The following is a 12,730-nucleotide window of genomic DNA, read 5'->3' as shown; positions in this document are numbered from 1 at the left end:
ATACGGCTCTTGACTCGGGTGCAACCGCAACAAAAAAAAAACATGAACAAGAAACATCTAAAAGTGATACTCTTAGGTTTTTTCGCTAAAGTCACGTAGGTAAAATAATAGTAATAATACAATAAAAAATAACTAAATTAAATCACGACGTTTCGGAGGCAACACAAGTCTCCGTCTTACCTACGTGACTTTACCGAAGAGTATGAATCCTTGCAGTCACGAAAGCTTCAAATATAGAATCTTAAAGTGACTGCACGCAACAGAAAAATCCTGGAAAAAACCAGCAAGGATTTTCCAACGACGAGATTCCGTTGTGCCCCGTGGGCAATGTATGGCGTAGACTCGACTGCATTTGCACCGCAAGTCAACGTCCCTAGTCCATTCCAGAACATCGCTGGGAATGCGCGTCTCAGCCCCGGCCACGTAATGCCGTGAGCGATGTCAGTGCCAATTTCTGTTCCAGATGCCACGTTGGGCTGTAACACATTCGTGCGGAGGTAGCTGGTAGGAACGTTGGGTTGCTCGGTCAATGGCCAGGGTCAACGGCGGCGTGGTGTATTCCGCAAATATGTCCGACTGTGAGGGCGGGCATAAGCCGGCGTGAGTAGGTTAAACGTTGAGTTTTATAAGGACACCACGGGGTGACCAGCCCCTCCCCACCCAGCCCCACCCTCCCCACCCTCCCCACCCAGCCCCTCCCTCCCCACCCAGCCCATCCCTTCACGACGGACGGACGGACACAAGAATCCCCTGTGGGCTGGTGGAACCAGTGGGTTTCTACCAGTATTATCCCAATAGGCCAAAGTAGGCACTGTGTTATTCTTTGGTTCTTTCGGTAAAGTCACGTATAAAGAAAAAATAACAAATTAAATAATAGCATACGACGCTTCGATTGCAACACAAGCAATCATCATCAGGTATAATGATGATTGCTTGTGTTGCAATCGAAACGTCGTATGCTATTATTTAATTTATTATTTTTTCTTTATACATGACTTTACCGAAAGAACCAAAGAATAATTCCTGCAGTCACGAAAGCTCCAAAGGTAAGATTATAGTCACCGTGTCCTAGGGCCAACGAAAACTAAAAGGGGCTATGATAAAAACAAAATGTTGACCACGTTTTTTTGTTAGTATGTGTGTATGATTCAAATTTTTTACTAACCAAGATATCTTCTTGAATAATTGTATTTATATAGCGAGGATATGCACAGTGTGTACAACAAAGAGGCAGTAATGTGAATCGCTTTTTTTACAAGGCGAGAGAGAAATTAACACCTGAGATGAACTTCTCTGTCATTTGTTTCATTGCTAATATCAGCAAATAACATCTTCAAATAGTTTTTTTCGCATAAGGGGCCGTCCATAAATGACGTCACGCACCTAGGAGGGGGGGGGGGTCAGACATTTGTGACGATGTGTGACGAGGGGGGGGGGGTTGAGAAATGTGACGTCACATAAAAATGCGCAACTTTAAATAAATATAGAATTCTAGATTTAAAGCTTTCGTGACTGCAAGGATTCATACTCTTAGGTTTTTTCGGTAAAGTCATGTAGGTAAAACATAAAAAAATAAAATAATAATAATAGAAATAAAATAATAATAATTTAAAATATATAATTGTAATAACAACACAAATTGTTATAACAACACTCTTACAACATCAGAGTGTTGCGCCACATTAAATACGCACTACAATGACAATAGTTTAAAGCGATTTGAAGAATGTTTTATTTTCAAAATGGAAATATTGTTTTTTGGGGGGGTAGGGGGGGCAGAGCTTTGTGACGTCATATTTAAGGGGGGGGGTCTGACTTTTTGTGACGCCGTGTGACGAGGGGGGGGGGTAAAAAAATCGTCCAAATTTGCGTGACGTCATTTATGGACGGCCCCTAATCCCATTTCTCAAGAGGGTAATAGTGCAACAAGGGGAGACAATGCGTCGTTGTGCTACGCGTGACACAAGCGACCGTAGAGGTAGTGTGGTGGGGTGGCAGCAGTATCAGTTGCAGAGAGTCTTACTGGTAGGAACCTCCTGGTTCCACCAGCCCACAGGGGATTATTGTGTCCGTCCGTCAGTCGTGCATCCAAAAATGGGAGGGTTGGGCTGGGTGGAGAGGGGAGGGTGGGGAGGGGCTGGGTGGGGAGGGTGGGGCTGGGTGGGGAGGGGAGGGTGGGGAGTGGCTGGGTGGGGCTGGGTGGGGAGGGGAGGGTGGGGAGGGGCTGGGTGGGGAGGGTGGGGAGGGGCTGGGTGGGGAGGTTGGGGCTGGGTAGGTAGGGTGGGGCTGGGTGGGGATGGGCTGGTCACCCCGTGGTTTCCTTATAAAACTCAACGTTTAACCTACTCACGCCGGCTTGTGCCCGCCCTCACAGTCGGGCATATTTGCGGAATACACCACGCCGCCGTTGACCCTGGCCATTGACCGAGCAACCCAACGTTCCTACCAGCTCCCTCCGCAGGAATGTGTTCACAGAAGGCTTCAGAATCAGAAGCGCCTCGGGCCTCCAAGAACATTAATCCGGCCCTGATGCCACGGACAAGGAATGTTGCACGCTGCGTCGGTTTTGACGGTTAGTTGACCATACTTCACCTTGTTGGTTCGTGCGGGCTGGTGAAAGGGCGGGGTTACTATATACCAAGGCCATAGCCATGGAGTCAACATTGGGGGGGGACCAAATCTTCCAGGGTGTCTGGGGGTCCCAACCCAGAAAAATATCTAAATTGTAAAACGAATTTCCTGCCTAAAATATAAAAAAAATTCACCAACACATGGGATGGACTTTTGATTTATTTTTGACAATAATGTCTAATAGTGTATTGTATCACATTGCTCTGTTTTCATATTTTTTACCATTTCTTGTTTCATCGTATGTAATGGCAGAGATTAGGGATGAATAAAGAACAAACATAACCACAATCATATGAACAGAAATCGATGCATTGATTTACATGAAGACAAGTCCAGATATTGTGGCCAAGGTTTAGCAAATTGTTCTTTTTATTTACATAGCATAGCAATTATTATTATTTTTATAGCAATATATTGGGAGGGGGGGACATTTTGAGCATATTTGAATATTGGGGGGGGGATGTGTCCCCCCAAATATATATTACAATTACAGCCTTGCTATATCCGTACCGTGTAAACTGGAAGCTCCTGCACTTAGCGTCTGGCAACGCAGCCTCCATCACAACGTGAAGCGACATGGAGCACGGCGGTCCGCCTGTGCCAACCATCATCCGAGATTGGTTCTTTCGGTAAAGTCACGTAGGTAAAGATAATAAAAGAAATAAAATAAAATATAAAAATAAATAAAATTTTATCACGACGTTTTGATTGCAACACAAGCAACCATCATCATTGTGTTGCAATCGAAACGTCGTGATTTATTTATATTTCATTTTTATCTTTCATTTTATTTTATTTATTATTTTCTTTACCTACGTGCCTTTACCGAAAGAACCAAGAGAATGGATCCTTGCAGTCACCAAAAACTTCAAATCTAGAATCATCCAAGATCAACCACCCCCTGCTTTCAACTTCCTCGCTAATATATTAGACTCGTCCGGATAGGTCATACACGCAGCGCTAAGAGAGTTATCGCAGACAGGTTTAAACGGACGGACGGACACATTAATCTATTGGTGGTCTGGTCCACTTCGTTCCTACCAGTATAATGGATAGATGAACCCCCCCATCCCACCCCGACTGTCGCTGGCGCTTTGTATCGGGGTCCTTGTTTAATCATAATTAAAAATATTCTATAATAATGGATGCTGAGAGATGCCCCAGGCATTGCCTGCGGCGCTGTTTCGCAAAGTGGCATTGCTAGGGCAGGCACGGGGGGGGGGGGGGGGAGTTCGGGCTTAGACTCTGCTCCCAGTAAGGGATCCCTTCTCCCCCTCCACGCTCCTTCCCTCCACGCACAATGAACGCTCTTCTTCTTGTTGCCCGTCAGAACCTCGTGGGCTTGGCGGAGGGAGTGTCTCACGAGTCTGATCACGGCCCAACCGACTTATCTCGCACGTCGATAGCTTTCCTGCCTGCCGCGAGAACTTGGCAGGAGTCTTGAGACCCAGTGAGGCTTTCCCTGGGTAAAACAAACGCCGTGATGATAGCAGCAGCAGCAGCAACAACAACGGTGACATTGTACCAGAGCCATGCGCAGACGTGGTGGTTTTTATTATTATTATTCTCCTCCTCCGGGGAAATGAAAGCGACCCTCGGTGGCAGTCGTAGTAGCAAAAGTAGCTACTACATCTTCTTGGTTCTTTCGGTAAAGTCACATAGAAGGGAAACAATAAAAAAAGAAAAATAAAACATGATAAAATAATTAATTTATAAAACATAATAAAATTAATATTTTATTATGTTTTTTTCTTTTATTATTTCCCTTCTACGTGACTTTACCGAAAGAACCAAGAAGATGAATCCCAGCAGTCACGAAAGCTTTAAATCGAAATTTAGCTATATATAGCTAAATATACTACATATGTAGTAGATGCTAAATATGCAGCTACTACAACATACGTAGTAGCTACGGGCCCCGTACTTTCATGGGCCACGCGCTAAATGCTTTCTTTCAAGCCATCAATTTTGATTCGGTGATCCTGCACGTGCTTTATTACTATAGTACGATACCGCCTTCAACTTTTATGAATGGCCGTGTGTCTAAGGCGAGCGATTTGTGGTATTGTCTGGCTGTATAGCAAATGATAAAATACAATTACTTTACTATGCGAGTAAAACATTTCTGTTTTAATATCTACGTGATTTTTTTTTGCATTTAGGGCCCTTTTATAACATCATATGCGACATGCCCCGCACTAACTTATCCGGCACTGAGCCCCTCCCTCCACTTCCACCGCAGGCCACCCTAACGCCCCCCCCCCCCTCATAGCCCCCCACTGCAGCGTTGTGGTGAGTGACGCCGCCAGCGTCGACTGAGGCGGACCGCGAGACTCGGCGTGGTGCCTCCATCCCCACCCAGCCCACCTCGCCCGGGGGGGGGGGGGGGCGAAAACCCTCCTCGCCCACTACGCCTCCTCCTCACCCTCCCCCCCAGCCCCCTCCTCACCCTCCCTCCCATCCACCTCCCCCCCTCCCTCCCAGCCATCTCCTCCCCCTCCCACCCAGCCCCCTCCTCCCCCTCCCTCCCAGCCCCCTCCTCGCCCTCCCTCCCATCCCCTCCGCCCCCTCCCTCCCAGCCCCCTCCGCCCCCTCCGCCCCCTCCCCTACCAGCCTCCTCCTCCTCCCCCCTCCCTCCCAGCCCCCTCCTCCCAGCCTCCTCCTCCCCCTCCCTCCCAGCCCCCTCCTCATTCTCCCTCCCTCCCAGCCCCCTCCTCACCCTCCCTCCCTCCCAACCTCCTCCTCCCCCTCCCTCCCAGCCCCCTCCTCACCCTCCCTCCCAGCCTCCTCCTCCCTCCCAGCCCCCTCCTCCCTCCCAGCCTCTTCCTCCCCCTCCCTCCCAGCCCCCTCCTCCTCCTCCCTCCCAGCCTCCTCCTCCCCCTCCCTCCCAGCCCCCTCCTCCTCCTCCCTCCCAGCCACCTCCTCCCCCTCTCTCCCATCCACCTCCTCCCCCTCCCTCCCAGCCTCTTCCTCCCCCTCCCTCCCAGCCCCCTCCTCCTCCTCCCTCCCAGCCTCCTCCTCCCCCTCCCTCCCAGCCCCCTCCTCCTCCTCCCTCCCAGCCACCTCCTCCCCCTCCCTCCCAGCCTCTTCCTCCCCCTCCCTCCCAGCCCCCTCCTCCTCCTCCCTCCCAGCCTCCTCCTCCCCCTCCCTCCCAGCCCCCTCCTCCTCCTCCCTCCCAGCCACCTCCTCCCCCTCTCTCCCATCCACCTCCTCCCCCTCCCTCCCAGCCTCTTCCTCCCCCTCCCTCCCAGACTCTACCTCCCCCTCCCTCCCAGCCTCCTCCTCCCTCCCAGCCCCCTCCTCCCCCTCTCTCCCAGCCTCTTCCTCCCCCTCCCTCCCAGACTCTACCTCCCCCTCCCTCCCAGCCCCCTCCTCACCCTCCCTCCCTCCCAGCCTCCTCCTCCCCCTCCCTCCCAGCCCCCTCCTCACCCTCCCTCCCAGCCCCCTCCTCCCTCCCAGCCCCCTCCTCCCCCTCCCAGCCTCTTCCTCCCCCTCCCTCCCAGCCCCCTCCTCCCCCTCCCTCCCTGCCACCTCCTCCCCCTCTCTCCACCCGGCCGTGTCCCATCCCCAGGATCGCCGTCTCCACGAGCTGCGCGGCTGCGTGAAGGAGGGGGGAGGGAGGAGAGAGGGGCGGGGGCCTGCGCGCGCGCACGCCGTGGCGACTTCGCCTGCCATCTCCCCGTCATCCAGTGGAGGAGGAGGAGGAGGTGGTCGTCGTTGTTGTTGTTGTCAGCAGGTCTCGTGCGAGCAGCACGACCGACGATGTCGGTGACGACGCTGGCGACGATGTCGAGATTCCTGCTGAGCTCCCTCGTGCTGCTCACGGCCGTGGCACGCGCTCCGTGCTTACGCGCCGCCTCTTCCTCCTCTTCCTCCTCGTCCTCCTCCTCGTCATCATCGCTGCTCGTCGACGCAACGCAGACGCAGTCCGCTTTCGGCTGCCCGCCGTGCTCGACCGAGACGCTGTCGCGCTGCCCCACGGCGCCCCCGTGGTGCCCCGAGCTGGCGCGGGAGCCGGGCTGCGGGTGCTGCGCGGGTGTGCGCGGCGCGCCAGGGCGAGGCGTGCGGGGTGTACACACCGCGCTGCGGCATGGGTCTCCGCTGCTACCCGCGGCCCGGCGAGGAGAGACCCCTGCACTCGCTGGTGCGTGGACGCGGCATCTGCACCAGCAGCGCCAAGCGCGGTGAGCGGTGGGGCTCGGTTAGGGGTTTGGGGTTGGGTGGGACGCGGTGCTCCCGCTGAGCACTCCCTCGAGGGCCCAGATCCACCTGGGCGATATTTGCGGACAGACCCTGCAGGTGGCATGGGTGGACTGCTGTGCCAGGCTAGGTGCATGAGGAGGAGGTCACTGGACAGACCCTGCAGGTGCCATGGGTGGACTGCTGTGACAGGCTAGGTGCATGAGGAGGAGGTCACGGGACAGACCCTGCAGGTGCCATGGGTGGACTGCTGTGCCAGGCTAGGTGCAGGAGGAGGAGGTCACGGGACAGACCCTGCAAGTGCCATGGGTGGACTGCTGTGCCAGGCTAGGTGCAGGAGGAGGAGGTCACGGGACAGACCCAGCAGGTGCCATGGGTTGACTGCTGTGCCAGGCTAGGTGCAGGGGGAGGAGGTCACGGGACAGACCCAGCAGGTGCCATTGGTGGACTGCTGTGCCAGGCTAGGTGCAGGAGGAGGTCACGGGACAGACCCTGCAGGTGCCATGGGTTGACTGCTGTGCCAGGCTAGGTGCAGGAGGAGGAGGTCACGGGACAGACCCAGCAGGTGGCATGGGTGGACTACTGTGCCAGGCTAGGTGCAGGAGGAGGAGGTCACGGGACAGACCCAGCAGGTGTCAATTGTTGACTGCTGTGCCAGGTTAGGTGCAGGAGGTCACGTCACAGACCCAGCAGGTGATATGGGTTGACTGCTGTGCCAGACTAGGTGCAATAAGAGGTCACGGAACAGATCCAGGTAGTGCCATGGGTTGACTGCTGTGCCAGGCTATGTGCAGGATGAGGTCACGGGACAGACCCAGCAGCAGCCATGGGATGACTGCTGTGCCAGGCTATGTGCAGGAGGAGGTCACGGGACTAGACTCAGCAGGTGCCATGGGTTGAATTCTGTGCCAGGTTACGTGCAGGAGGAGGTCAGGGGACAGACCCAGCAGCAGCAGCTATGGGATGACTGCTGTGCCAGGTTAGGTGTAACTGCGCACTCGGGGGGAGTGCGCAGACAGGGCCCAGGTTGATCAGCGAGGGGTTAGAGGGAGCGACTCGCGATTTGCCGGTTCGTATCCTTTTTATTGATCGAGCACCGGTTGGGCTCGCACACGGGCTTGCGGAATATTCGCCGCGGCTGATGGGCACCGCTCATCTGAGCAGGGGGTGCGGGGAGGGGGAGTATCAGTTTAACGCGCAGGCTTTCGCGACCAATATTATTGATAATCGTCCGATGATGCTGGATGTAATTACCAGCGAAACGTCGTACTCAAATTGTAAATGTTGTGGATTTGCTCTCCAACACGCCGCTGGGCTGAAGCAGTACACTACACACTGCACCACACACACTATACTAGGAACTAATTGGCGTCTTGATTACGTGACAAATCCTTTGCTGATTGGCTGTGTCGGGTGGTGTAGGGCTACGACACATTTATACTGACGCGATCTAACTACAAAAAACATTCAATCTTAATTTTGGAGCTTTCGTGACTGCAGGAATTATTCTTTGGTTCTTTCGGTAAAGTCACGTATAAAGATAAAATAATAAATTAAATAATAGCATACTACGACGTTTCGATTGCAACACAAGCAATCTTCATCGTCAGGTATAAAAGAAATAGCAACAAAAATCTAACCAGAAAACTATAGGCAGACATATAAGCAGACAGACATCATAAAGATACACACAGAGAGAGAACACGTATCGGCACAAAGAGAGAGGCCGTCTCTGTGACGGGGCCTTAAATATAGAGAGGGGAAATCACTTGGACCTTTGAGCGATGACGGCGAGAGCGCTCGTAAACATGTTGACACGGGTAATGATTAACCTTGCACTGCGGGCAATAACGATCGGCGTCACGGGGGTTGGTCGTTGTGTCTGGGAGCCGAGCGCCTGGGCTGTGTGGCCTCCTCAAAAGTGCGATTCCCATGAGTTCAAGTTCATTTATTAGGAATAACCCTGTGAGCCATTCGGCTCTTGAATGAGGTTCCCTCTCGAGCGCACGCACAAGAACGACGCGCGGCACGAACCCACCACCACCACCACTACAATTGTGCCCAAATGCTCTGTGAGGCTTCATTCACTATCGCTACTCCGTCATGATCATCATCAGTAACTCCATCCTCATTTATCGATTTAAAGCTTTCGTGACTGCAGGGATTCATCTTCTTGGTTCTTTCGGTAAAGTCACGTAGAAGGGAAGTAATAAAATAATAAAAATAAAACATAATAAAATAATTCTCACGACGTTTCGGCCACAACGCAAGCAGCCATCCTCAGGTGAAAACCAGGTCTGTCGGGGAGACAGCGTCTCTGTCTGTCTCCCCGACAGACCTGGTTTTCACCTGAGGACGGCTGCTTGCGTTGTGGCCGAAACGTCGTGAGAATGATTTTATCATGTTTTATTTTTATTATTTTATTAACTCCATCCTCATTCGCATATAAACGCAGGTTTCCACACAGAGAGCAGAGAGACGGGGGGGGGGGGGGGTCTAAACACGGAACGTAGAAGTGGTCTCTCAAGAGAGGGCTCTGCGTGGAGGAGGAGGAGGAGGTGAAGGAGGTGGTGGAGGAGATGGTGGAATGTTTAACGGTGCCCGTGGCGCAGAGGCGAACAACACGGACAAGGACGAGGAGGCTTCGTCCGCGGACGTCGCGAGCAACGTCGACGGTGCAGGAGCCCCCCCTGCAGCAGGACCCGCGCAACCCCAGCCGCTGCCCCTGCCGGCGCGGACCTCGCATCCCGACGACGGCAAGTCCGTGGCGGTGCATCGGGAGCGCGTGCAGAAGCAGGGCCAGGAGCGCCGCCGCATGCACAACGGCAGCAGGGAGGGCGGTGGACGCAGCCTCCCCCAACAGCAGCAGCAGCAGCAAGCCGGCAGGCAGCACGCGAACTTTCGGCCAAACGCCCTGCCGGAGGGCAGCGCCAACCCGCGGCACGTGAAGCCCTGGGGGAGGCACGGCCCGGTGAGTGGGTGCCGGGGGGTTGGTTGCCACCTGTGAGGAGGGGTGGGGTGGGGGGGTGGGTCTGGGTGGTGCAGGTTGCAGCGAGCCGGGGCGGTGGTGCAGTGGGGAGCGCGCAGCGCAGCGAACGTAGCCACGCCGTGCTTTTTGGTTCTTTCGGTAAAGTCACGTGGGTAGAAAATACAATAAATCACGACGTTTCGGGCGCAACATAAGCTGCTGGGGCAGCAGGCCATGATTTCCCACCTGATGACGGACGCTTGTGTTGCGCCCGAAACAGGGCTGTCGGAAAGACAGCGTCTGAATGGACGCTGTTCTTCACCTGGGGACGGCTGCTTGCGTTGTGGCTGAAACGTCGTGAAAATTGTATTTTATTATGTTTTATTTTTCTTAGTTTATTATTTCCCTTCTACGTGACTTTACCGAAAGAACCAAGAAGATGAATCCCTGCAGTCACGAAAGCTTTAAATCGAAATATGAAGATTATAGCCACGCCGGTTCGATTCCCGGCAACCGGCTAACAGCAGTCGGTGGGAGTGAAATCAGAATCAGTCCTGGACCACCCCACCCCACCACCCACCCCACCACCCACCCCACCACCCACCCCACCACCCCACCCCACCCCACCACCCCACCCCACCACCCACCACCCACCCCACCCCACCACCCACCCCACCCCACCCCACCACCCACCCCACCACCCACCCCACCCCACCACCCACCTCACCACCCACACCACCACCCACCCCACCACCCATCCCCTCGACCCCTTCACGAGCACGCAATGAACACCGGTGCTGGTAGTGCCGCTGCTCAAGTGCTGCTGGTGGACGCTGCTGCTGCTGCTGCTCCTGCTGCTGCTCCTGCTGCTCCTGCTGCTGCTGCTGTTGCTGCTGCTCCTGCTACTGCTGCTGCTGCTTCTGCTACTGCTGCTGCTCCTGTTGCTGCTGCTCCTCCTGCTGCTGCTGCTGCTCCTGCTGCTGCTGTTGCTCCTGCTACTGCTGCTGCTCCTGCTGCTGCTCCTGTTGCTGCTGCTCATACTCCTGCTGCTGCTGTTGCTCCTGCTACTGCTGCTCCTGCTGCTGCTGCTGCTCAGTGCCTGCAGGAGCTCGAGGCGGTGGTGGAGAAGATCGAGCGGCTGCAGCGGCGCTCGCGCGAGGAGCGCGTCCCACTGGAGGAGCTCTACCTCCTCTACATCCCCAACTGCAGCCGCGACGGCCTCTACCACGCCAAGCAGGTGGCCACCCACCCACTCACCCACCCACTCACCCACCCACCCACTCACCCACTCACCCACTCACCCACCCACACATCCACCCACTCACCCACCCACACATCCACTCGCCCACCCACCCACTCACCTACTCACTCACCCACTCATCCACTCACCCACCCACCCACCCACTCACCCACCCACTCACCCACCCACCCACTCATCCACTCACCCACCCACCCACTCACCCACCCACCCACTCACCCACCCACACATCCACTCGCCCACCCACCCACTCACCCACTCACCCACCCACACATCCACTCGCTCACTCACCCATCCACACATCCACTCGCTCACTCACCCATCCACACATCCACTCGCCCACCCACTCACCCACTCACCCACCCACCCACTAACCCACCCACCCACTCGCCCACCCACTGACCCACCCACCCACTCACCCACACATCCACTCGCTCACTCACACACCCACCCACCCACCCACACACCCACCCACCCACTCACCCACACATCCACTCGCTCACTCACCCACCCACCCACTCGTCCACTCGCTCGTTCGTTCGCTTGCTCACTCATTCATTCATCTGTGACGGCCTCTACCAGCCGAGGGTGGCAAGCCCCTGTTGTTACTGCTCGTTGCGTGACGTTACCCCTCCCTCCCCTCCCTCCTACCTTCCCCTCCCTCTCCTCCCTCCCTCCCCTCCCCCCTCTTCTCCCATCCTCCCCTCCCTCCTACCTTCCCCTCCCACCCTCCCTCCCCTCCCTCCTACCTTCCACTCCCTCCCCTCCCTCCCCTCCCATCTCCTCTCCCACTCTCCCTCCCCTCCCTTCCACCCACCCTCCCTCCCCTCCCTCCTACCTTCCCTTCCACCCACCCTCCCTCCCCTCCCTCCTACCTTCCCCTCCCTCCCCACTCTCCCTCCCCTCCCTCCCTTCTACCCACCCTCCCTCCCACCCTCCCTCCCCTCCATACCTCCCTCCCGTCCACCCACCCTCCCTCCCCTCCCACCCACCCACCCCTCCCTCTCCTCCCCCCCCCTCACCCACCCTCCCTCTCCACCCCCCTCCCCACCCCTCCCCCGGCGTGCTGCGGCTCGCGCCGCCGCCGCGCGCAGTGCCGCACGTCGCTGAGCGGGCAGCGAGGCGAGTGCTGGTGCGTGCACGCGGACACGGGCGTGCACGCGCCTGGCTCGCCCGTCGTGCGCGGCGACCTCGACTGCGCCGCGCGGCGCGGACCCGAGACGCCCAACCGCAAGTGACGCTTCGGAGTGGGGGTGCACGACCCCCCCCCCCCCCGCGCCCCCTCGGGTCTCCTCCCTCGACGGCGGTCGTTGTCGCTGCAGGCCACGAGCGGGGGTTGCGAGACGGTGGGGGGCAGGGTGGGGGACACTTGTTGACGTGAAGAGATGAGGGGCGATGGCTTATTGTGCGGAGAGAGAGGGTTGCGGAGTTCGAATGCTCGTTGTTGCGTTGCCTCGGCTCTCCGTGCCTCCCTCCGGGCCGCTCCGTGGGGAATCGAACGGCGGTTGCGCTACGCGTAGACTCGCTCGCTACGCTGCCAGAGAAATGTGACATCTCAACTTACTGGGCTCGGGGCTGATGGATACACGGAGCAGGATCCGGAGTTCAGCAACACCGGATATGGTGCAGATAGAAATACAGCCCCCCCCCCCCAGTAGGCTCCCAGCCCCCCC

General features: G+C 56.2%; 1 protein-coding gene across 1 annotated transcript; it reads left to right on the top strand.

Moving 5' to 3' along the window:
• The first annotated feature begins 6,181 nt into the window (after positions 1-6,181).
• On the top strand, positions 6,182-12,730 carry LOC133358374 (insulin-like growth factor-binding protein 2). Its single transcript, XM_061576679.1, is given in 5 exon segments — positions 6,182-6,666; positions 6,668-6,815; positions 9,444-9,802; positions 10,896-11,036; positions 12,152-12,730. Coding segments are annotated over 5 exon segments (1,065 nt in total). The 5' UTR covers positions 6,182-6,393; the 3' UTR covers positions 12,296-12,730.

This window comes from Lethenteron reissneri, chromosome 61, assembly GCF_015708825.2.
Source record: "Lethenteron reissneri isolate LAM-NWPU_2019-01 chromosome 61, ASM1570882v1, whole genome shotgun sequence".
Taxonomy (NCBI): Eukaryota; Metazoa; Chordata; class Hyperoartia; order Petromyzontiformes; family Petromyzontidae; genus Lethenteron; species Lethenteron reissneri.
The sequence above is the reverse complement of the archived record's forward strand: the minus strand, read 5'-3'. Positions and strand labels throughout refer to the sequence as shown.